The sequence below is a fragment of the Hermetia illucens genome, chromosome 5, assembly GCF_905115235.1.
Source record: "Hermetia illucens chromosome 5, iHerIll2.2.curated.20191125, whole genome shotgun sequence".
NCBI lineage: Eukaryota > Metazoa > Arthropoda > Insecta > Diptera > Stratiomyidae > Hermetia > Hermetia illucens.
In genome coordinates, this window is record NC_051853.1 from 66,363,044 (window position 1) to 66,390,614 (window position 27,571).

The 27,571-nt window shown below is 41.2% G+C and overlaps 1 protein-coding gene across 1 annotated transcript in view; it reads left to right on the forward strand.

Annotated features, from left to right (window-relative positions):
- Nucleotides 1-27,571, forward strand: part of LOC119658261 (cholecystokinin receptor type A) — a 482,976-nt gene that overhangs the window by 375,858 nt on the left and 79,547 nt on the right. Inside the window, exons 2-3 of the mRNA XM_038065553.1 lie at nucleotides 17,455-17,652; nucleotides 17,945-18,199. Of these exons, the coding sequence (XP_037921481.1) occupies nucleotides 17,455-17,652; nucleotides 17,945-18,199 (453 nt within the window). The remainder of the gene's footprint in view (nucleotides 1-17,454; nucleotides 17,653-17,944; nucleotides 18,200-27,571) is intronic.

Consider the following 27,571-nt stretch of genomic DNA (forward strand, 5'->3'; position numbering starts at 1 on the left):
AGTTTTTAATAGCAGTGTTTGCCAGCTCCAACGTTTCCAATCCCTTCGATTTCGGATATAAAAAGATTTCAGCAATTCGAAAATCACAACTGCCAGTAATTCTGGCATACACTTGACGTTACGCCCAGCCAAAGTATTTCAAATGCGTCTCCCCAAGTTAGAGAATCTAATATCAACATAGAACGATATATTTACCGACCACACTTTAATGAAATAAACACGACATTGGCAAGAAGGATTCTATTTGGGTTTAAATGAAGACGAATACAAGGATTGAGCAACAAGAAAGGTAAAGTTAGCGGTATGAACTAAATGACTGGACCTGTTGACTTGAAGCCGGAACAGGGCGTATCGCTCTGAAAAGTCGTCGAAGGTCAGCTACGAAAATGGTGCTCTTCGCGGGTTGGTCTAGTGTGGAAACAAACTCTCCCGGAATTCGCAGCGAAGTACCAAAGACCATTTCTGCTGGTGCTGCTTGAAAGCTCTCATATTATTCGCAGCAGGCGTGGTCTATGGCCATGCTTGGTGCATGTTTTCTCTGAGAAAAAGTCAGCCTTAAATTGCGGACCTTGATTCGAGGCCAGCGGATGTAGTATTCGATGATTATAAGACACTGCTGGAAACCTTGCGATAATGATAGCTTGATCAAGTCCACGTGGTTATGGTTGAAACGACCATCCGGAGTTGCGAAGTCTGCCGATATACTTTGGTTTACTGGCAGGGTACATACTACTTAACCCAACAGAGGACTTCTTTACGAAGAACTGTGCAGAAGGAGCGTAACTCAACTCACTTGGCCGTCGCTTGTTGCTGCTGCTTGACATGCGGACAGTTTAATAAATGTGGAAGTTGCTCGTCAGAAACCTGCCCCTCGCTAAGGCGTTGCCTAGTAGTGTAGCGATCTCCATAGTGTTAATTCACGAAAGCGCGTCCGTTCCAAAGTTATGTGCATCCGGTGTGTATGCAAACTTCCTGTTAATTTGTAAGGTGTAGTCCAGCAGTCTCGACTGGCGTTTTCGCAGGGCTCTGATAAGTATCGAAAGTCAGTGGGCGATGGTCAACGGCGAGCATAAACTGTCTACCTTCCATGATACGTTGGGAGTGTTTAACGGCGGCGAAAGTAGGGAGAAGCTCGTTATCGTACGTCGAGTTCCTGTGTTCTGTGTTTCTGGAAAAGAATTCCAATAAGACCCAAGACGGACGGGCTGCATATCAAATTTCACTTGTGAGAATAACTTATTTAGAGATACTGCATACATAGAAAATTACAACCGGTGGATAAACATAATAATACGGAAAGGTGGTTGAAACGGGAATCTACCTTGGGAAAAAGTGAGTGTGAGAAAATTACTAAATGTGTAATTTTAACAAAAGTTGGTGTGAAAAAACAAGAAATTAAATTAGGTAAGCAAATAAGTCGACTATATTAGGCTAAGAAACAGGCGAACACCTTGCTGTACTAATCCTGATCGCAGGGCAGAGATACAGTTTTGGAACTCCTCTACGAATACGGAAAAAGGCTTGCGAGCTGTCTGTTACTACTTTTCGGTGCAGAGGTAGAGTTCTTGAGCTCCTTTGGGAGAGCGGACAACAGATTGCGAGATATCCGCCCCTGTAGCTGTTTCCAAGTCAAGACACCACTAGCGCAACACTAGCGGACGACCGGGACATTGGGTTACACCACACGTGCCCTGGCAAAGAAACACAAGTTTCGAAAAGGCTAATGCGGTCGTTGAGGAGACAGCGGTGGCGCAGGTTGGCGCTTTAGCGCGTCAGCTCCGATGATGTTGGTGGTTACGTCCGCAATGATGTAGCATGAAGGCAATCACCATTATTCTAAATGTGAAGACAATTCGGAATACCGGAAGCGCCCAGCTTTTTCCTATGCAAGTCTCAAATTCAAAATATTCCTTCATGTATGTATTTCGAAAATTTTAGATATATGTGCATATTGAAGACATAGATATTATATTATGCTCATACTAAACAACCATTGTCTATTACCACATACAAATATGTACATATATGCATTTATATGCACATACCTATTTAAATTGATAACATGCATCTAAATACTTCCACTTTACTGCATGCGTCAAAGTATACATATATAAGTACAAAAATTATACAGATATAAGTACAAAAATTGACCAGAGAAATCTTCAACATCTGCCACAGGCAAAAATACTGGCAACCATAAAAGGACTGCCTGAAGAAGTACAAGTCGGCCATCAGGACCGCCAAGAGGCGGTCTTGGCTGGACTATTGTCGGAACATCGAAAGCACTAGTGAATATGCGAGGCTCAGTAAGATTCTGTCCAAGGAACATAAGAGCCCATCATCCTTAAAAAGTCGGAAGGCGCCTGGATGGAATCTTCTAGCGTAACCTTGGAGCTGCTGGTTCAAATGCACTTTCCCTCCACCGAGGATAGGATCGGCTGGGCTATAAACAGCTTCTCCGCATACAAGTCTCCAGGCCCAGATGGCATAATGCCAGTCATGCTACAGAAGTAGCAAGAAAGGGTTGTGCCGTGGCTTCTTGAGATTTACCGGAGCTGTATCTCTTTAGGATACGTACCCCAGTGCTGGAGGCACGCACGAGTGGTTTTCATACCGAAAGCGGGCAGGCGCGGTCATGAGTCCGCGAAGGACTTTAGACCAATCAGCCTAACCTCTTTCGTGCTGAAGACCCTAGAAGGCGTCCTGGACATTCACTTAAGGACGATTATGGAGAAAACGCGTTTCTCTCAGTCCCAGCATGCCTACCTCAAAGGAAAATCCACAGAAACCGCCCTCTACGAGATAATTGGCACAGTTGAGTGGTCGCTGCAGTACTAGCGGTATACCCTTTCTGCCTTCTTGAATATAGAGGGAGCTTTTAACAATTGGAGGGGTATCTCACGCATTGGATTATATCCATGCTGAGTACCAGGATAATGCAGTCGGATCTGGAAAGCAACCGGATGACCAGAGCTGTGAACAGAGACACGCCCTAAGTTGGCGCAATCTCACCGGTGCTCTAGTTAATAGTAACGGACAAAATTTTACGTACGTTGGACAGCAGCAGGGCGAAGGTGGTGGCGTATGCCGACGACTTGGTGATATTAGTATCAGAGATGTTTCTGTCCATTATGAGCGACATCATGGAAGGAGCGTTGCGAAAAGTGTGCTTGTGGGCCGCAAGATTCGGACTCAGCATAAACCCAATCAAAACGCAACTGATGCTATTCACCACCAAGCCAAGGATACCTGAATTCCATCTACCACGGCTGAATGAAAAAAGATTGGTTCTTTCCTCTAATGTCAAGTATCTGGGTGTAATCCTGGATCCTAAGCTAAATTGGAGGTTGAACATAGAACTGAGGGTTAAGAAGGCCTGTATAGCCTTCTATGCCTGCAAGAGAACCCTTGCAAAGAAATGGGGTCTCCGGTCGAGGATGGTTCTCTGGATGTACATCGCTGTAGTGCGTCCGATCCTAACGTACGGCTCTATTGTATGGTGGCAGGCTTTGAAGAAAAAATACAACAGAATGAAGCCCAATAGGATTCAAAGAACCGCGTGTGCAGGTGCTACTGGGGCTCTGCAGTCCTGCCCGGCAGATGCTCTCAATGTACTCCTGCATCTCCTCCCCCTAGACTTCCACATTAAATATGTTGCAGCGTGCGGTGCCGTCAGACTACGTGAGTCCGGATGCTGGGCAGCGAAGTCCTACGGCCACAGCAACATACTAGATGAAATACCTCGAGAAATCTGGGCATCCCCCACGGACTATGTCATACGCAAGCTGAACTTCACGAGAAACCGAGTATACTCGCACTACCTAGCAGCCGCGGGACTGAGATGGCGAACACTTACAAGGTGTGCCAAGTCAAGGAAAATTTGGCCCGCTTATAACATAGCCCGATCACGAGAGCTCCTATGCCAGACGCGTGCAAATGCATTCAAGATTACGGCGGTCTGCATGGGGCACTGGTCCATAGAGGACTAAACCGCTAAACCGGCATACCCTACAACTCGCATTGCCGAAGCTGCGGAGAAGGAAGGGAAATCCTCATGGACTTTCTCTGCGACTGCCCAGCTCTGGCTAGAGTCAGGCTGCCGACACTGGGTAAACCACTCTTTGGGGACCTCAGAGAGATTTCTAGCTGCAGGGCCGGAGAGCTGCTTTCCTTCGTGAATGCTACGGGCTGGCTCTGAAGATCCGAGCCGGCTGAACTCTGCCTGCCTGCTCCCATAAGAACAGTCACGGTCTTAGGATTTCGTGGCATCAAAACGGCGCACCGAAGCGTTAATTGGGCACCTCGGAGCGGCCACTTATACCTACCTACCCTACAAAAATTGAACACCTCAGGTACTAACGTAGATATATATTCATCTGGATGGAACACTACCCACACACAATTTGTGTGGCTGGTTTGCACCTAGATTGGTTTCGGCTAGTACAGCTACTTTTATTTAGGGATGACTGGTCCTGAGCCCGGCATCTACTGAATGACGTAGCGAGTTACTTCTCGAATTAGTGCAGCCCACCATTAGCCGATAGCGTCGTAATCACTCCAGCTGTTTCGGAGGAAATCTCGTGTGACCGACGCATAGACGGACAGACGGGTCTGGAGCGCATACCCAATAGGGAACTTAAGTTTGTCATAAAAACCAAACTCAGCATACTCGCTGAGTTGTTCGAAGCGTGCATCCGAGGAGATATTTCCTGCGACATGGAAACGGTAGCAGGCTAGTAAACATCCTGGTGAGCCAACTTCGTACCCGCCTATATGTGTTTGGGCCCCTTGTGGAAAATGCTAGAGCAAATACAATAGATTACTCCCCATGACTTAGAGACAAGGAGGCATCCCAGGCCGACAGTATAGGTTCCGTAAAGCCATATCAACCACTGATGCCATCAAATTCGTTACTGACTTGATCGAAAATTCAATTCATGGAAAGAGTAGTACTTGTAGTGACCCTGAACACGAGAAATGCATTGAATTCGGCCAATTAAAATCTCTGGCGAATATTCGTATGCTCGCCTATCTGGCAGCTGTTGCCAACAGCTGTTTACAAGAACGCAGGTTCTTATAAGACACCGATGACGAACGGAAGAAGTACGTTGTTTCTGCGGGTGTCTCCCAGAGCTCCGAACTAGGTCCACTGCGATATGGCGCTAGTTGCAGTCCCAAAATATTTCGAAGATGCTGAGTTATGCCCTTGGCAAGAATGATGCCGAAAGCGAGAGGGCCGCGGTATATTTCGAGGTTGCTTATAGCTGGGGTAGTGGGCTTGATCCTGCTCGATGTGGCTCCCGTTTGAAAAAAGGCATTGCATATCACATGCAACGCTAACAAACTGAATGCAGTTTACAGGAGAACAGCACTAAAAGTGTGCTCCTCCGTCTCAGATGATGACGCGTTCGTCATCTCGGGGAGGGATGATCCAATGAGATGACGAACAAGTATAGCATCAGATCCAACTCTCCTTTATTGCAGATGAAGAACGCCGCTCGGCAAAGAGTCGAGGAACTCAGAGACTTATTCGTGCCACCAAGGAGTGGTTGGAGAGATGACACGGTGAAATTAATTATAATATTACCCAGTTTCTCCCGGAGCATGGGCGATATCACCATTACCTGCACAGGTTTAAACTGTCCAAACTGCGATAGATTCCCAGAGGACCCAGAGTACGTATTCTTCCACTGTCCAGAGTTTGTGGAAGAAAGGAAGAACTTAGAGGAGATTTTAGGAGAGGCTCTGGTACTAGAAAATCTGATGCCAAGAATGTTAGCATGTCAGGAAGATTGGAATGCGGTCAACTCATGATCGCATCAACGATAAACACACCACGAAAGGCAGAGGAGACGAGAAAGACGAAAGGTGATCAAGCTGGAGTGAGTTGACTCCGCCCATTGATGTTGCAATTGTCGTTTAAATTTTCTTTTCTTGGTAATTACCAATTATTCAAGTTTTCTAATTGAATCTTTTGATGAAACTTATCCAAGATATCGAAATGGGTTCCCTAGACCTGCTCGTTACCGTCTGGATTTATTGAAGTATGTTTTGTAAAAGTTCAATTAGGAGTAATTCCTTGTGATTTGGCTGGGAAGTCTGCCCATTCTCATCCTTACGTAAAAATAGCCATTAAACATATCCAAGTCTTTCATTCATGTAACATACGCTTTCCTAAAAGAAATTAACATTCACTCTATTTGTAAATTTTGCATAAAACAAAACCTTGACAAAACAGGTCTTCTATCTGCCTGTCTGTATGCCATACCACCAGCCTGTCTCTCATTTTTTACCGAAGATGGATATTTTCAGAAAATGCTGACCTGGGTTTTCCAGTATATAGCACTTCTTCTCCCTAAAAGCATCCTGCAGCCCGCATTCCCCATGGAAGGACCTTATGTAGCACGGGACGGATCTTATTCCATCTAGATTGCTTTTTTTGCTTCATTGATGTCGCTCATAATTGCGCCTCCCTTCACTTCGGTTACTTTTTTCACGTTCCCAATGTTATTATCAACCCGTTAACTATCTTATGCTCTTATCATTTTTCCTTATGGTGAATCATATATACGAGTGATACTATCTGAAGACCGAAGTGGCAGTCGATAGGTCACACATAATGGAGGAACGACAATTGCTTTGCTGGCTACGCCATGCAGTGGAATCCACTTTCTCAAAATAGCCGATAGATGGATCGCCCCAAGAGCACTTGGCGCAGAACAGTAGAGAAAGAGTGCAGGCATCTCAGGAAATCGTGAGGCGAGTGATGGCGCGTAGGTGTTTTGATTGCGCTACACCTCACGAAGAGGAAAATGGCAGCCATATTCTATCATTTCAACGATATTTCAACTGTCGTTATTACTGCAGTAGCAATTATTTCATTATCAATATCAATTGGCACTGCGTAGAATAAAATGGAGCCCATTACCTTAGCCATCAGCGTTATTACAATATTTTATGGCAAGTATACTGCAGGTCCTGTGTAAAGCGTTACGTTTATCATCACCCCCTGGCACTTGATGACAGCCATGTTGTTTACAAAGCTTATTAAGGTTTTTGTTAGCATGGTTTAACCTCATTAAATCAGCTTGATATCTGCCTGCCTTCCATTAATTTTTTTTCGCCTGGAGAAAACCCATCGTGGGTTTGTGAGTTGAGGACGCGCATGTCGGATTCCTACCGTTTACTGTTTACTTATACAACATATCTCGTCGAATAATGGAATTATCTCAGGAATGACGAATGTTGTCTATACTGGTGTCGCAGATAAGAAAAGCTAATGGTAATGGTCGGCTGTGTTTCTTTGCCAATATTGAGCTGTGTTTGTTGTTTTCCATTCAATACAGTTCTTGATTTTAAAGCCCAGCTTGAGGCTTTTCTGTACCAGTGTTTTCTCCGTGCTCCTATGTGGGAGTAGTATTTGGGAACTCACTATTGCCGTTACTAAAAACTTCCAAGCTTTCATTAGTGCATGTCTGCATAGTGTCATCGAGGTATTTTGGCCTAAAGCAGTTACTAATGAGGAACTTGGTTGGCATACACAACAAAATATAATGAATTTTTCTGGCAACTCAAACCAAAACAATAAAGAAGCACATAGCGGTTTCTACAGGGCAACATAGTTTCCTAGACCCCTGTAAAGTACTAAAAAGTACAAATATTAAAACACAAAAAAGTCCCTTAATTTGTCTTTTATTTCTTACTCGCGTCGTATCTATTCGACCGAGATCTTTACTCTTCTATAATCTTCTTCTATTCAACTCTTTCACTGCGTATCTCCGATTGAGATCTTTTCTTATATTACCTACTTTAAAGCGTGGACAAGCGGAAGGGTTTCAAGCTAAACCTGTTTTTACACACACATATTCACCACACACATGTATTATTGGAAGATCTCAAGCTATGGCAACAAGTTAGTACGTCTACTAATTGCGTGTTATCATGCTCGTCCTACACGTTTAACTAAACCTCTTCCAATTACATAGTTTTCATCCGATTGCGCATTGATAATCAATGAGTCGGAGACACCTTAACTCTCATTGCACATTCCGAATACGAAATAAGTGAGAGATATAGAGCTCATATTTTGTCTCAGTTTTAGCTTTTTACACATTTCGAGGAAAAACTGATGATGACCAACACAGAGGTATTTCCTACAAAGTATACAAGTCGATCAACGCTTTTAGTATTCTATCAATTAATTCAGATAGATAGATGTGATGAACAGTCAGACTTAGAACCTTGGTTAGCTTTTGTTTATTTTCAGTCCGGCTCTATTTGCCTCTTTTTTCAAATGTGGAACCATTCGGCTAAGGTATATGGCTCGTTGTTCTGTTCTCTATCTGATCTCTAGTAAAGGTAGCATTAGGAACGTCTCCGATAATGAGGCCAAATTCTGTGCTCTGGATTTCAAATGCCTCATCATATCGCACACCAATATTAACTTTTAGTTTCTTCAGAATGTAGCTCCTACGCAGAGTAGACTAATATACATACACCTGTTGACATTGCTGAAATTTTTTTCGATAAAGGGCAGACGAAGCTTTTCTCAGTTTGGACGCATTGATAATAATAATAATCGTTGGTGCAGCAATCCATATTGGATCAGGGCCTAGAGGTGTGTTAGAGCACTTGATTCAAGGCCGTACCAGGACACTACAATAAACTGTAGGAGGCTACATATCTCTCAATGATACATCGCCTCCTAACAGTACCCCTAATCGAAGAAAGATTCAACAAAGAAAAAACGTTCATCAAAGATATGGCAACAAAAAACGGATTCAACCCCTGGATGATAGACAAAATAATAAAAGAAAGACAATCAAGACTATCAAGAAACAATTAGACTACCTTATACGAACAAGAAAAAAATTAAAGGGAAATCATATGGAATAGGGATCACCTATTCCAAAGAATTTTTTAACGATATGCGGGTGAGTTTGTCTAAATATGACTCCAGCAGGGAACACACTCTCAAGAACCGGTTAACTGCAGAGAAGGACCGGAAGCAAAACAAAGAAAAAAGCGGGATATACAGGATAAGGTGCAATAACTGCCCGAAAACATACATTCGCCAGATAAAGTCAAAGAGCACCTAAACTTTTAAGATTAAGTATTAGAAATAAGTATAAATACAACAACGTATTGGCTTTTTCTCTCATGACCCAGTCATGAAGGTAGCAAATTGCTACCGAAATGTACATTTGGATCAATAAACCGTTCACAGAACAATTTTGGATTTTCTATAAAACAATCAGTGCAAATAAGCCGGCTACATTTAATATTTAAAAAAAAAAATAAGTCACTATCTTGTGCCTCTTACTCTCTGGGACTATTCATTTTATTCGAATACTAATATTCTATGGTGTGTTAAGCTCCAGCAAATTTAAACCTAATATATATTTGATAATATTAGCAAGACTTTCACCAAACTTTTCACAATGTGCGTGGATCATTCTTTATATTGGCGTCGCCCTTCTATTGCAAATTTAAAAGATACTTCAGGTAGTTTAGCTACCCTTAAATTCAACACAAAGCTGTGCCGTTCGCTGTGTAGTAAATTTCGTTTTCAATCAGATTGGGAGTAACAGAAAGGCAGATAGAAAAACTTTAACAGAAAACTTGGATAACTCTTTATTGATTTGGTTTGACTAGTAAACATTTTTCAATGGCAGAGTAGTATTGCTCACTCCAAACATACAAAATAGAGAGGAAATTGAGTCACTTATTTGTTGTCACTATGTGTGTATAAAATTTATCATTAGCGGAAACCCAACAACGAATAGCACTGAAAATCAATTCCGCCTTGATTAGGGCCGGGAACTAGATTGGGATGAAACGTTCTAGATAGACAGGTACAATGTCAACCTACTACCCCTTTATATCTAACAATACTCACCGCACGTCATCTTACTTATCCCGAAAAAAAAAGAATATGACAAAAAGTTCACACAAATTGAATAAAAGGGTTTGTCATTCGGAAAAACCTTTCGCAAGAGCAGTCACAAACGCTTTGGAAATCAACCAATTGCGTGCAACACGCATTTTTTCACAAAGAGTCTCTTCACGGTTCTTTGAAACAATAGATAATTGAAATTGTGTCCTACGCTCGACGCCTTTCGAAATTAACTATCGAGTGTTGCGATGGTCAAACGGACAAGGGAGTGCAAGATAGGATACAACAGGCATTAATTGGCATTTGGTCCATTACAAGGTTTCATTTCAAAGTTTTAGTCCACTTTGTCAGATAAGGAAATTGGTCAATACAGTTGCAATTCCCACGCAAAGTGAAATTAATTCAACTCAATCCAGTTTAAGGATAACAGATGGTTCTGACATTAGATTCCAATCTATTCTCCGAACATGTCATAGGAAAATTATCAACGGTTTCTGGACATTGATCGGATTCCAAATAGAAATCTATAATTAACATGTTCATCAAACACGTACTTGTATAACATTTTAATTCGTTTTATTTCTATGCCGATTTGTATTTAAGGGAGACACCTGGCAATTGGCACGTTATCCAAAATTCTCTTCATTGTGAATTACCTCAAGTACAGGGTTAATTTTAGTTTTCAACTGCTCGTAATGGTTGCACCCGCCTGATCCCATCAATTCCAGCTTTGGTGGAAGTTGATTCAACTAAATCAACCCCGAAAACAGACCGGAAATTAAACCACATGAAACATGCCTCCATGCGAATTGCGGGATATCTAATTATTCAAATTTGTTGTGTAAATAAATGCCAGGAACAGGCGGTTGTGGTTGCATCCGATTATAAGGTCCATAAAGGTCACGTTTGCGTTGTTCATTCGGTCCGTATATCGATTCCTTTCGGAATCATATTGATTCAATTACCATCAGAACAACTTTACCGCAAGCAGTAGTGAATTCGTAAACTGAGCTCAGTGGAAAGGATGATTTGATTGATTGATTTCTATATGTTGCAAGTGGAGGCGAAGGTAAAGTGGAAAGGTGGTTTCTCTGTTGTGAAAGGACATTGTGAATGCGATTTGCGACGGAAGAAACCGGTTAACTTAAAACTGCCAGTTGGGAAAAATGTTCATTGGTATGGCTTCAGGACATTTTCTATAATACAACAAAGAAAGGTGTATCAGGTGTGAAATCAGAAATTGGTATGGTATGATTCCTATTTAAAAAACTTTCATCGTATGGTTACTATATTTTTACGTAACTTATCTAGAATTCAATTCCCTACGGCGTTGCGTGCTTGATCACACCGATAAAGGTGGCATTGGGCGATGACACAGATTCGTGCGAATTGTTTTCCTACAATTTCTTTGGTTTTTTATGAATTGTTCAAACGCTTATCGCAAATAATACTTTCTCTTCACTCTCTAATCTGTAATCGGAATTTTTACTGTCATCATCTTCATTTCCTCTTTGGGAAAGTTAACTGATTCCCAACCATCAAAAAATTGTAGGAAACGAACGAGATAATTAATTGGGAAAACCGTAAAGTCCAACTACCACTACCTCCATAGTTTAGAAGTTTCGCATTTCTATTTGAAAAAGGAGTTGGTATCTGCATGCCGCGAAGACGATCTCATCCAAGAAAAACGAAACTTAATCATTTCTGTCCACACCTTGACCTACTTGCCATCGTGAATCGGAAGCTGACCATTAACGTCTTTAACCGGATCGTCAAAGTATTTGCGATCATCTGCAGGTTGTTTCATGATGCATATAGTTCTCAAATCGCTATTGTTAGCGGCCGCTTCAGCTTCCGTGGTGCCCAGATGACCCAGTGGTTAAGGTACTAAGTTATCGCAATGGAAGATCACGGTTCAAATCGTATTGATGGCAGGTGGATTTGTATTTTGATTCGATGTGGAATGATGGCGGATTGTGGCGGCAATCATTTATTACTTTTATTCTTAATTTTTTTTTTATTCATGGCTCCCATTACACTGAATTTCTCCAGGTATCGGAGCTAGATTTCTTCACGCTGACACCACACGTAGCAGTTAAGTTCTTTTTCTTTAGCCTTTGTCCCGTTCACAAGCTAGATCGCCCCGTCGTGATCGACTGCGCCATTTAGTTTCATCATGTATATAGTTGTGAAGCTTTCGGCCAGGTTTTTGGTTACTTACTATCGACTTCAATGTTCAGACCGTTCTTGGCGAGTGACTTTTTTTTAGCGCGAATGACATGATCATACTATCTAAGACATTTCCCTCGTAATTTTTCCAGAATTGGTAGAACCCCAAATCCATTGCAGATATCCTCATTTCGGATGTGACCAATGCGTTCCACGCTACTAGTCCGATGCCACTTTTTTCTTCTCATTACCACAAAACGCCGTTCATTGTCCTTTATAGTCGACCAACACTCGGAGCCAGGAAGAGCGCCATGACGAACGACATTGCGATCAATTTTGGACTGGAGACGTTCATTGATACGCCGATCACTTCTGGAACGCCACTTTGTCCAGGTTACGCTAATGTTTGAAGTAATTTCATAATGCAGTTCTCCATTGGCTGATAGCATTGACCCGAAATATTTAAATCGCTCAGTTCTGGGCAGATCACAATCAAACGTTTTTTCTAGATCCAGAAATGCAATGTGAAGACGATGCTTCTCATATTGTTTCTCCATGAGTAACCGCACAGCGCATATTACACACTTTTTGATAATTCTGCCTTCATTCACGGTTATTTTAACAATTCCGCGAATACGGTTGTCAAGAATGCGTTTAAAAATCTTCATGGTATAGGAAAGTAACCGGATCGGACGGCAATTTGAACATTCTGTTAGACTAACTTTTTAAGACTTTCTGAGAAACAAAATCTTATTAAAATCTGTTCAATGTCTGTCTGCCCATCTGTCCGTCTGTCTGTTTATCACAGTCGATTTACTCGGGAACCGCTGAACCGATTGTCACTCTTGTATGTATGTATGAATGGAGGAAGGTTCATAGAGAGTTGCTCACATTAGATGAACACAAAACCTTTATACCTGGAGCACGGAGCTTCCGGTGTTGTTGTTGGACTTGTTTCCATATTGGAACTAAGGCATATTTTTGCCAGCCAGATGGTGTTCTTCCTTCCTGAATAACCCGATTGAAGAATTCACTGAGCCACAGTGCTGGGTACCAGCTCTTTGATTTCAAGAGCTTAGATGAGATGTCGTCAGATCCTGTTGGCTTCCCCAATTTCATTCGCTTTATTGCTTCCTAGACTTCAGTTGCGCTGACAGGTGGAATGGCTCCAAATGTCGGCACTGCTTGTGGAAGTGGAGTGTGAACAAATTCTTCCGTTGAAATCTTCTCGAAATATTCTCACCATCTACCCGTGGCGGCTTGTGCGTCGGTCGGTAAGCAAAGTACCGTTCTTGGCATTAACGCAACGGAAATGTTCAATATTCTGTGTGCGCTCGTGTCGACTTTTGACTAGTCGATATAGATCTCTTTCGCTATCCCGAGTATCCAGTTTATTCTAAAGATCTTTGTAATGGGTCGCTCGGGTGACAGCGATCGCTTGCTTTGCTTCCCGGTTGGCATTTTTATGAATTTACCAATTGGCGAATGTTTTACCGTCGAGAAGCTTATGGGCGTTTCTTTTCACGGAGAATCTGCGGACGCAACACGCAAGTAAAGGGCTAGTGTCAGACCGTGAATCTAATTGACGCAGTTTTCAGAAGAACTATTTATGGAAAGCCTTAATTTAGCTGGGCTATCGTAGCGGAAGGCGCCGGTTCAAATTTCACCGGTGGCAGAGGGATTTTTGCTATCGTGACTGGATGTTGGATGTCGGTCGGTGTAGTGTACCGTTATGGTCTTGAATGAAGTGCTCAAACACACTTGAAGGCCCTGATCCAATAGGGGTTGTTAGACTAATGGTCATTATTATTATTTAATTTATTATGGAACAAGACTCAAATCGTCTTAATCCTTGCTTTCTACCTGTCATCTATTTGTTTGTCACCCTGCCTTCTTTTAGTCCGAAGATGAAGTTCTTCAAATAGCTTTTATCCATGTACTATCAGCGTGTGCGATTTTCATCCAACTTCACAGGCACGCCCTCTTATATTTTAATTTTGGCTTTCCTAGTACGCTAACTAATTTTTCCTGTGCCATCCAAAAATGTATACTCCAGATTACTTCTTCCATCCCGAACAGAGTGTAATACAAGGGGAAAGTCATAAGAGAATGGATTATGTGAACCTCAGTGAACTTTTTGGGTATAAAATGTAGTTCCCTAGGCGACTGTGGACTTTGTTGGCGTAGACCTCTACGTCGTATAGAGTCCTTGAAAGAGATGGGTCGTTCAAACTGCAATCTTGCAGAAAACCAGATGGTACTTTCACAAACACTAGAGCTGCGTCAGTACAGGTTCTCTTGGTATACTTCCAAGAAAATCTGGAAGAAAAGGTGACAGTAGAGGGAGGCGGAGAGTTGGACATTTTTGCATACGTTTCAATACGAAAGTGTTGCGTGGGGAATTAAAACATTGCTATAGTGATTGTTACCAGTGAAAAAGTAATAGTTGTTATACTATTCTTTTGGCACTTCCAAGAACCTGGCGTAGATGATGTCTGGAATGACCTATAAGAACTATGTTTCCAACACGTCTTTCCCATCACAGGAGGTTAAGTTATTATTCGTAGCGAAACCTCGGAAAGGTGACTATTAAAATCCAAAGAACTTCAGACATATCATTCTCGTTGAAATGTATGAAATGACTGGTTGAGGGTCACATTCACGAGAAGAACGCACTCTTTAAATGAAAACTAACGTGCTTACCTGCGTAGAAATTCATATACAACTACTTTTCCCCCTTTGGTTTCCAAAATAGGGGACGCAATTCTGAAAGGCTAGTACGTGGTGTGTGTCTTTCCAAAAACTTTGTGATGCGATCAAAGGATGATCTGGATGAATCTTTAATTAAGTCCTATGCTAGCGCTGAGGTTGCTGTGCGTTAGAAGGGTGTGATCACTACTTGATAATAGAAGAAACTACCTTAATCGACTCGCTACTATGCGAACTCGAAAATTTATCAATGGGCGCCCAAGCTTATGCGGATGCCCTAGCTATGCTAACTTTTGGTGGAGGAAGCTGAATGACTTTTGCTTTCCACAGGTGAATTGTACAATCTTTCAACTCTCCGAGGAAGTACTGCGAGTTGCACTAGATAAGAACCTTCTTTGGAAATAATACATATACAGAGGTAAAGATAAAGTGACCTTTCACTGCTAATGAGCTGTGCAGCGTACCTTTTCCTCGGCATGATCACTTATACCTTACGTAGTAATGTGGATATATGTTGCCATTACTAGGCTGATGTTCACTGATTCACATATAGTGTAATGGGTTAAGATGAAATAAAAGAGCTTTCATTGTAAGGTGACTAAGTTCCGTTTCGCACTCTGATTCCAGAGTTTCAATACATCTGCTCGGTAGAGCATATGAAGTTCTCCTCAAAACTTTGGAAAATCGGGACGAACTAGACAAATAGATGACGGGATATACTGAGATCTTCTTCACCAGTGATTTGAAAACAAAATAGAGTTCTGAACCTTTCGGATAAAAATGAAAAGTGGGCTTTTTCGTTTGGACTGTATACAAGGGTACTTCAGGCTGAAGCGTACGCGGTGATATTCGCTCCAACCTGGATGGTTGAGGAGAGATAGAAGCTTCAAGCGAAGCTGACTTAAATACGTTAAGCCGTTGATCATCTCAGTAGTTACTCAGAAATGTAGGAAACGTTTAAATTATTTCTCTAGACTTAATTCAATGGAACCACTCTATTTTAGAAAAAGAGTGCCCAATTTCTACCTGGTTTAGTTTAATGGACCATTTCGGTTTGAATGCTCTCTAGATCATAGTTTGCTCAAAAGTATTTGTATTGTATATTCCATCAAGGCCTGGAATTTCATTGTGAGAATCATACCGGAAACTTCCTCGCTCCTTACTGGTGGGATTACCATGACTTTTAAGGCTTGCCCTTCTGAACAGATGATCCCTGGTAAATTCTTTGAGAGGGGTCAGCCATCAACCTTACTTCTCCATGGGTTTATACCCTTCTTTTTGTTTGTCGAAACAACTCCAACTTGCTTCTATTGCTTCTATTTGTGTGGTCTTCTTTGTGGATACGTTGTCCCGACCACTCGTGTTCGAATTCTCATATAATTTCCAATTGCAGGAATGCTTGCGCTTCTGACGAGGGATGGAAGAGAACATACCCCCGTTACGTAACTTTCAAACGTCACCCGAGGAGAAATGCTTGTGATGGTCCTATCTCCTCCGTCACGATTGAAGTGCGTTCTGCACATTAGATCTTTGGTGACTCACTAACGGAGAGTTCAGCGTCTGTGTCCCATCTCTAAATCCAGTTCGTCGTACAGTGGTTGTACTCTTATAGGTTTAACAGTACCATTATGTTACTTTACTGCCAATCTCCCTAGAATATTGAATGACTCGCAATACTGAAAAAGTTTCCTCTTTAAACAACAAACCAGTAGTGTCAGTACTAAACTTGTAATATCATATGTTGATTTGGTCTCCGCACTACTTGGTTGGGACTTTTCCATTAACCTTTTAGGGATTTCAAAATCAATTTTATATCCTATCAGCATTTGTATAGTACTGTGCGATATTGTTGCAAACTCCAGTGGAAAGACTAGAAAGTTAAATAACACTAAATTGAAGTGTTCCCAAACGAAAATCTACGTCGATTCTAGTGAAATATTCGGGGCAAACTTTAAATAGACACGTCCTCAGGAAATCGCAAAAATAGCCATTGTAACCAAAAATAGAATTGGATTCAACAAAGGCAACAATAGTTCAATTTCGAGAAGCCATGCTCCAAATTGTTACCTTAAAATTTACATTAGTTGGTGAAGTACGTAGGTATCCTCTTGACATTGAACCCTATTTAATTGAATTTTCCCTAAAATGAAATACAACAAAGTAGTCAATGTCGACTAAGGATTAAATGGTCAACAATTCGCAAGTAATGATACCAAATAAGTGTATGTAAACGACTGTGAACTTTGTGCTTGGCTCCAAGGGGAGCTTTATATTAGATATGAAATTTATGACAGATGCCTAGCATAAATGAAAATATAGAAAAGATTCCCAAAATCCTTGAGGCGTATCACATTCTTGCCTTTATGTTAATTGAAAACTAATCATGGATCATGAAAATTATATGCCAGTTCTATTATGGCTGGAAAAGAAATCTGGCTTGGGGGAGGTTCATAGAAAATTTAATAAGAACTTGCTTGTCACTTTTCTGAATAGGCTGATTGACCTAGTTATTTAATCCGAGGATATTTTACATAGAAAACCGTCATTAACTTGAATTCTTAACATTTAACAGACAGTATGTGGCCGTAAATTGTGTTGAACTTTCTGCTTTTCCATAAACAATTCTCAAGCAAACTCCTAGCAAATTGTGGAGCTCATTTTTGTTTTCTTTCTGCTTTCAGCCACATCGGTAGCCGTGTCATCGTGGACACTTGTCGCCATATCATGTGAAAGATATTATGCAATATGCCACCCATTAAGATCAAGAGTTTGGCAGACTTTGCGGCACGCTTACAAAATAATTGCTTTCATTTGGACGGGAAGCTTAATATGTATGCTACCCATAGCAGCACTCAGTACCCTGATACCAACTAGTACAGGTAAGAGCCCCTACATTATGTTAGTCACCCGCAATCCAACCGAAAATTGGAAAGTTCCCTCATATTTTCAGTCTTTATAGGAAAGTCAAAAACTTTAACTTAAAAAGTACCTAAATTCCCATGGAAAACTTTTCCAACAAACAAGTCACCCGTGAAATCCTCTCTGGTTTTCCCTTTTGATTTATCCCCTTCTAGTGGAAAGTGTAGACATTCTGTCAGCTTAGTGCCTTCTATTATATCAACTATTCTTACCCATTTTGTATTTTGTGTATATTTTGTATATTGTATCTAGGACATAGGAAATGTCGTGAAGAATGGCCAGATGAAGCAATCTATTACGAAAGAGCATACAATTTATTTCTGGACCTAATTCTTCTGGTCTTCCCGCTCGTCGTATTATGTGCAACATATTTCTTAATAACGAAAACCCTATGGCATGGTATCCGGGCCGAGAATTTCACAAAGGAGTCAACAGCGTTCAATAATAGCATTGCGACGACAGGCGAGTGCTCTGAGGACAAAACCAGCACTAATAATGGAAATTACGGTGAGTAAATCTTCAAGAAAAAATCGAAACTAAGAAACCTCAATCTTTGTTATGTACAACTGAAAAATGGCGACTTATGCATATTTGTGCTATTTTCATGTACGACTGTTATAAGTTCAAGTGGGTTTCTAGGTGGCACGTGGAAATATTTTTCAGAAAAATCATCACCTTTTGCGAAAATACTTACTTTGCCTACCCACTGAGTTATCTTAGTTCAATTGAAGCTACATAACAACCGTAGAGCATGTGCCAGATTACCGGCGAGCTGCTGGTGACATTCTTACATTTTATATTTAATAAGAGATGAAAAAGATTTTAAGTTCAAGTGGCATTTTAACGTTTTGATTGGATATATTCCATACATATATATTGCATAAGGCGAATTTCTTATTAGTATATTTTTTTCCCAGCATGAACGCACGTGACAATATTTTAGATTTCCATGAAAAATCCTACCATGTTAGGATACTTCATGAGCTGGAAAATATTGAAAATGGTGAGAATTTTGAGGTACAGTTTGCATATACGCTCGTGCGTCTGATAGCCACCTACATATTTAAGATAAATTTATATTCAAAAAAACGTTCGCCCTTTTTGTTGATTATTTTCCCATTTCTCAATATGATGACTACTGAGTGAATATGAACGCTATCAAATTAATCTGTCTGTGCTTTACCCACCGATCTTTCCTCCACCTCTGCTGGTATAGGTGATTCTACCACTAGTATATGCACCACTTTACATATTCAAATTTACATTTAAAATAGAATCTTCTCTTTCATAGCATTGTATCTTAAATCAACGTTATTTTCAGCCCCACATTGGGCGCTACATTGTAAAAGAGAAATAATCAGGTTAAGATTGATTTTGTGTGCCTCTTCCCCACATCATACGTCCGATGGGAGGGGAGGCAGCACCTCTGAGCTCTCAGACCCTAGTGATTGCATGCGATTCCCTGTCTAACGGAATATCCCGAATTCGTGATTTTCGTTAATGAATGTCATGTTCAGCACCAAAATCTGATGTCCTTAGGCGGGATACTAAAATAGAAAATGGACCATGGACCCGAGTAGTTCGACGGCATTGAATCTAGAAATAGAGTTCAATCAGTTTCCATATTTCTAAACGTTTTTTAAACTGATCAAAGAGCTGTCTAGCACCCTCAGTTTGACTCTCGCTGCAGATTGCGATATGCCTGCCCGTCAACCATCCAGATTGCTGTCTTTAGGATTCCATACACTTCAGCATGAAAGACAGTTGCATATTCACCAAAGGGAGAAGACCACTTTCCATTTTTACTCCAAAGATAGACGCTTGCTTCAAAATCCTATTCTGTTTTTCAGCCGTCGGTATAAAATACCGCCACGCACATTCTGGTTGATTCCAATTTTCACTACGTTTAAGGGTGACTTCATATCTTCTATCAAACAAGTATATAGGAATCTGAACATCAGAAGGTATTGGGAAAACTGGATTCAGTTCTTGTACTAACTCTTCTCATGTGTCCTTCACGTCCGTTGCATCCCCATAGATCTAACCGAATTAGACTCCTGCTCATGGCACCGATAATACTTACACATACAGTACTTTGCAGACCAGTTTAGGGTGAAAATGCTTAACCGATTACATTTCGGATGCATAAGTGCACAAAGACCTAATGGCAGAGACATATATCCATATTAATACATAATATCTAAGTCCCATAGTGAGGCAAAGTTCCGTTTCTAAAGAAGCGTCTAGTCCATAATAACTCCCAGATATTTAATTTCTTAGGAAAAACCATTCAGTTTCCTCCTGTATGTAAATAATTCTCCCTGGCTTTATTTAGATTTGCTGAATGTCCATGCCCGAGGCACCAACTGTTAATTAAATCAACGGTGCGTTGTACATATATTTCTACACACCGATCCGAGGTCTCGAGCAAAAGCTAGTACAGCGACGTGATCGACATAAGTTTTGGTGCATATTGGTAGATTTTCTAGTTGACATAGTCCTGAGAAGTGGCGGTAACACGGCTCCTTGGAGGCAGCCTTTCGTTGTGCAGAAGTGATCAACCTCCACTGTAGCACACAGCAATCTCCGCGTTAGCATAGCGTAGATCCACTTAATTGAAGTTTCATCAACACCATGCTCGCTTGCATCACAAAGTTTTTTGGAACAGCGCATAACAAAAGGCCCCCTAAATGTACATGAACATCGTGCTGCAAGGTGCTTCCTCTATCAGCGAAATCAAAATCTGAAGAACAGACTCATAGGACTTTCAACGGTGGGGTTTTCATTTTGTGAGTACAACCCTGGCGCTTCTTGCGAATATGACACTCCACCAATTTCTCTAGATATTTCCATGAAAATAATGTCAAACTGATTTCCCTGAAATTGTTTGGATTTGAATAGTCGTCTTTCGCAGGCTTAGGTATGAAGGCTGACTTAAGCTTCTGTCAAGTGGTAGGCTTGTAGCCCAGAGGAAGACATCCTCGAAAAATACTTCTTGGAAGTTGCTCTAATTACTTTGTACCCTATCTTAGCATCGCTGGATTGATTGCGTCTATCCAAGTGCTTGCTTTGAAATGTTAAAGGATAGTATAGCGGTTCTCGCCTGTCATTGGTAACAACCACTCTCGCGCGGTCTCAATTCTCCTTATAATACTTTCGTGTTGAAGAGTTTCAAGAAACCGCTAATTCGCTGACAAAAGTGAAATGTCACCTGTTCTCACGGGTGGTGTACATCCAACGGAGTCTGTACAGACCCAACTCTCTAGTTGGTGAAAGTTCCATCCGGTTTTCTAAGGGAGTTCAACTTGGCCGACTCATCCCTTTTAAGGACTCTGCGCAGCCTCGAAGTCTCCCTTTCTCCTTCAAGCTCCTTATACTATGCTCTAAAGGAGTCCTGCTTCGAATGTTTTAAGAGCCTTTTATATTCACGCTGTGAGTTCCGGAAATTTAAGCAGCTTTCATTCATATTGCTTTCCTAAGCGCGATTCAGGATTCAGTCATTTGGATGATCTCTGGGGCTTTTGCAGTTCTCGGTTTTGCCATGGATGTTATAACCTCGGGAAGTAGGACAAGTCATGGATGTTATAACCTCGGGAAGTAGGACAAGTCTCTTAAAAGCTTTGAAAAGTACGCAATTCAGAGTTTAAAACTGATCTTAGTCACATGGAGAGCTGCACTTTTTTGCCCAGAAGTTCATTGAACTTTGCCCAAACCGTTTCCCGAGGATTCCGTCTTTGTATTACAGACTGACTGTTCGTGTGCAATAAATAGACTAAATTCAAGTAACGGTGATCTGAGAATCAGACATCATCAAACACTCGCCAGTCCCCCTCATACTATTATCAGTATAACATTTGCTTGCTTTCATAACCGGCTTTTAACTTTGTCCAAACACGGAATGACCGTCTCAAGCAACACGGTCTGAGAATGAATCTGAATAAAACGGAATTTTTGACGACTAACCCCAGTGAAACAGGCACTAGCACTGTCACTGATGCCAAGAGATGTCAAGAGATACTCTTACAACTAATCGCACTTAAAACGAATGGCGACCGTGACGGAATTCGAACCCACAGATTTCTCTATCTCGACATAGCCCCGAATGCATGCGTTTACTATCAAACCACTTTCAACAAGTGAGCAGGATGCGCAATGTACCGTCGATACAAAGAGGAAAATGGAATTTCCGACCGTGTAGGTATATTGGAGCGGTGAGTTGAGCATTTTGATGAACTGCTCAACGGAATATCAGCGAGTTGGAGGTCCTGCAAACTAAAGTCGATGGACAAATTCTGCCACCAATAACCATAGAAGAAATTTATCGAGTTAAGAATCATATGTAGTCAGGAAGCGATAGAATTACAGCCGAACTGGTTAAATTGAGGTGACCAACTATACCACGTGGTTCATAGATTTATGCTCAAGGTGTGGGATAGCGAATAAACACCTGATGACTGGCAAGGAGGCATTATCAACATAATACATAACATGTACATAAAAAGAGAGTTATCATACAATGCAGCAATTATAGGAGTATCACGTTGCTAGTTTTCTTTCTGCAGCAAGCAATAGAGAAACTGTTGAAATAAAACCGTCAGTTTTCATTGACTACAACGCCGTCTATGATAGCATTGGGTGTAACAGGATAACACCGTACGCGGCCATGAGAGGATTTGGTAGGAGGACTAAATTGATAACATTGACTTGACTGACCCTGATCACTGTTTGATGCCAGATAAATCAACTTGGGATGTACTTACTGCCTTCGTCCACATCGAACATGCCGGCGCGAGATATAGGACTGTACTTTAATGAAAGCAAAGCATTTGTACACGTCCTTTGAAATTCGTCCTTAAGATTAGCAAGGGGCTGGGTGTTTCGGCGAGTACTGAAACTGTGGCCAGGAGCACGGCTTTAATTTGTTGGCACCGTATCCTCTGCTGCCATCAACTCTTAGTCACTAGTTTCTGAAAGTTGAACAAGCTCTTTGATAACATCCGGAATTTTATCGCTGCGAGTAATAAAGTGATACTATCCTGCTACCCGCTGTAGAGGTACGTGTATCGTTGGTATTTCATTCCGTCAGTCAACTTCATCCGCTGCCTGCAACAGCCTGTTGAAATGGTCGTCAAAGATTGTTGCAAAACATCTGCAGCAGGCGGAGTCATAATTAGTGATTTCGACGCGGCGTCACCTAGTCAGACGTCAGAATATGATGGAGGCTACATCACTCTACGCACGGAATCTGCAGACAAGGTCCGTGAATGTCCCTAGCATTGCCAAACGGTACTTTAACCTGGAATGACCCGTGAGTATTGCCACTATAATCCTGGGACTCTTTTCGGAGAGTTTTGAAATATGTTGTTAGTTTAAGCTGCACTAGATCCCTGCTTTAATCTCCTAGTACTCCCCGTTTCTCAAACGTGCTTTAATTTCCTTATTGAGATTCTTCTTTTGACAGCTTCCCACCTCGCTGATACTCCCGGACATTCTGAAGATTGCCCACATCTGTGTTCCGAGAACACCTTCAGTGATGCCGTTGGGCTGTTTGAAACTATTCGTGCTATGTAGAATAGTATCTGTAGGTATATGTAACTAGTAATGTGTCAGTTGTCTAATAAATAGATTTCTAGAACTAAGCAAGGAATTGTAAGGAAACGCAATTAATCTGCATCAAAGTAGCCGTCATGAAGCTTGAGGACAAAAGGAGACTTTAGCTTCTTGGAATAAAGAAAACCATTGTTAGTGAATGATACGCGTGATTTTTAGCTAAACTTTAGATAGTGGTAGCGAAAGGTTATCCCCAAATGGCTAATTGAAGGATGACATGACATCACTAACCATAAATCCAAGGAATTATCCACTTCTGTCGACCCTCTTACATGACTCGTATGAATTTCCATTTGTTGTTTAAAACTTTTCTTGGGGATGTATGGCAAGCAATGATTACCCGCGGAGTATTCCAGCGTGTATTCAGTGCAGCTGTAGGACTTCAAATCTAGATAGTTTTGAATTTTGGGGTTTGTTACTACTGTAAACTAATATAAAATGTTCATGCATAATTTAAAGTTTTGTTTCCCCAATAGTATTAGGAATTAGGCCTTATAGAATTAAGATACTTGCCCCGCACGTTACCCAAAATGTTCTATACATGTTCAGTAGCGATATCTACATGTTATTTGAAATCACATGTATATATGGTATAAGTATTATATATCAACCTCAAACTCAGGTGGGTGTAGGTGACATTTGATGATAATCACACGCAATAAACTGAGCCGTGCATCTTCCTCGTTCTGCTTCTGTTTGTTAAACTGAAGTTCCTCTAGATTTCGAATGTAGTCTAGACGCCTATGAATTGTGTCCGACCTCTGCAACCATAATAACCCATAGTATTTGTCTGAGTACCCTAGTGGCTTTCCAAATTCGCAGTAGCAGTACCGTAGACAGTAAACAAATTCGTGCAACTAATCCTCTTTAATTTTAATGAAGCTTGATATTTTCATAGAAATGAAAGCTTTCGTATACTAGCATTAAAGGAGATGTCGCTGCATTATCACAATTAACTAATCCACAGAAAGGTTAAATATTTTCATGTTTCTGAGCGCCAACCGTTTAGACCACTTTTGCGAGAAAACTTGGTGCCCTGAATTTGCTTTATGCCGCTACTAAACAGGAGTTGCCTGTTAGCCTTCACTAAGCTGATTATATGATATCTGACCAAATTTATAGGAAATAATCCAGTTCGGGCCGATGTAAATGCTGGGAAGCTAAAATGAAATTTATCAATTTAAACTAAACTCATCCAGCTAAATATTCTAATTTCGGGATAATCTCCAGTTTTGCACTTTCGGATAGACCAATTTGAGAAAGAATGTACATAAAGATAATAAATTTCAAAACATCCATGGCTTTTATGTCAGAGTACGAAAAAGTATCCAAGCATAACTACTTTCAGGAAAAGAGCGATCTGATGTTTTTATAGCTCTTCAGGAACATTAAATTTTCTAACAGGCAATAAAAGATAAATTTAAAGAAGTATGTCTTGTTAAATATGAATTAAAAAATTTCACTCTGCTAACAATATCAAAAGAACATTTCACATATATCATAATTTCGAATCGTTAGTGCATTGAAATCTACTTATTTTGATTAATATTGAACAAGACATACTTCATTAAATTTATCTTTTATTGCTTGCTAGAAAATTTCCTGACAATTTTTCTGAACGGCTACAACCCGAGCTTTAGGCAATAGACCTGGAAATGAAGTGGATATATTTAGTGTTTTGCTAGCGATTGGCGGTCACGAAAACATTTTACAAGGAAACCGACTACCAACTTTTCTTCAGGGCGACAATTGTCATTTTGCAAGGAGTCGAAAAACAATGAGAGCGGGGAGAAAGCACTGCCTTCCATAAAATTGCAGAATTTACACTATTAAAAACTGGTTGCTGTTCTTATCAGTCGCAAAACTATTTCCTACTTGGAAATTAGTAGCCTATCCGCAAAGTCTGCAACGCGGCTGTTAGAAGATTCATCGCACGAAGAAGTATGCACATATTGCTTAGCGACAATGGGACGAACTTGTTCGAACTATTACTTCTATCAACATTCAGTGGAAATTCATCCCCCCGGGAAGCAGTCGTGAAGTCCATGAAACGATACTTGACAAAGGTGGTCGGAACTTATCCTGCGAACGTGGGGAAAATGTCAATGTGTACACGCGTCCCAGTCGTTTGGGGTCTATGGGGGGGGGGGGGGTCTATGCTTATGGGTACCAGCACATGTGCCACATTATACGCTACTTCACAATGAAGGAGTCACCGGAACTAATCCAGTAGAACCAACCGTGGCAACTCTACTAGTAAAAGTAGGATCATACTACCAACTGGTGATGTTAACTACAACCAAGGTAAAGGTGAAAAACGCATCATCGAGATCAATAACACTTGGAGGACTGGTTGATGGTTCGAGCAAAAGGTGCAGTAACCCTGCAAGTGAAGACCGAAACGAAATATGAGACGACCAATGTGTCAGCATTAGCCATCGCGAATATTAGAAACATCTGTTCTACAGTACCGATCAGAATCAAGCTACCTCAAACATTGACCTGCACTGATCTAGGCGATCCCTCATGCGGAACGCCAGGGCGCATCGACATCTTGCTCAAAGCGGACGTTGTCGGTTCGAGATTGCGCCAGGGTTCAACAAAAAGTTTGGCTGGGTCTTCACATCATTCATCCAGCTTGAAAGACCAGGGAAATTATTCACGAACTAGGCAATGACTCAAGACTGACATAGCAAGACTGTCTAAGCACTTGAGCGATTCATTAGGCACTAACGCCTGTTTGACTTTCGGAATTTGGGAAAAGTCAACTAGTTTTATATTCCTCATTCGCGAACCATGGGCCGTTGGTAGCAGAATTAAACGCATCAATTTTCAATGTATAAATGTACCTTCTGCAATTGGAATTACTTGACTGCGTTATCACATGGCGGTTTCGATATAGTCAAATTATCCAAGAAATGTTGCCGGAAAGATAAAGAAATTATAGCAAGTTCTGCTTGTCTGCAGAAATATATAATAAGACTGGCACTCCACTAAATTAAAATATCCGTTTCTGTCAATCCAATTACATCAGAAGTCATAGACATTTCGGTACTGCTCCCTGGAAGAAAGTCATGGATCCAAGAATAGTGGATGCAAGGTAAATTATACAAAGTATCTAAAGGAAAGTTTACGTTTAAAAAATTGGTAAAAAATGAGCCATTTATCGAAACAGTGTTTATTATTTATCAAGATAGTTGGAGTCATTCCACTATACTAAATCCTACCTGATCTCTCTTGTTGACAGGTCCCGCGTCAGGTCGACCAAAAAAATGCATACAATGTCGTTAGAAACAACATGATCGGATCGAGTAACAAGCCACGGAAAAATGCTAGGGCGTCAACCTCAGTCGACACAGCAAAGAGGACCCCGATCCTGTCGAGAGATGGGCAAGGGTTCTTGACGCATATTCGACGTCAGGACGTAAGTAAGTTAGTCCGAGCAAAACAAATACGTGTCTGGACGCTAAATGTTGGCACCCTAACTGGACCGAGGAACTCGTCTGATGCCAAAAGCTGGGACATAGAGTGGGAACGCGGTAAAATTGACTATACACTTCTCTATTTTGGCAGCTCACACACGCAATACGGTGTTGTCATTGCTATTTCAGAGGGCTTCCGTGATGCCATTAAAGAAGTCGAATGATTTGATGCCCGGCTGATGAAGCTCACCATTATATCAGCTGATGGCATGATTTACTTGTTCACCTCGTACGGACTACAAACAGGAAAGATGCGTTCTGCGAACTTCTTGATACAAATACCTGCAACGTGCTTGCTGATGACTATATCATCATTTCAGGCGACCTTAATGGTCATGTGGGTGAAAAGGCAGGTAACAGGTGCCATGTTGGAAAGAGGTTTGGAGTGTGCAATGAAGGTGGCGACACGAACTTGCAAACGATATCGAACATATCTGTTGCGTTAATCCCAAGAACGGCACTTTGCTTACCGAGAGTTCAGTCGCCAAAATTGTTCTGAACATCGAAGACGATGGTAAGCGACCAAAAGACCAGCCGAAACAAGTCTCGTGATTTCACCCAAATCAGGCGGGAGCAACTTACCCCCATCATCAGTACAAACCGGTTTGGCAGGGACTCCTTGTAATGGCCCCCATTTCGTGGAGAATGATTTATTTTAACTGTGCCTGGAAAGTTGGTTTATTAACATAAACTTTAGATTAGGGGAAGCTCGATAGGAGTCAAATCATCACTGCATGAGGGCCAATTTATGTCACCTCTTCTGGAGAGTAATTTGCCTTTAAAAATT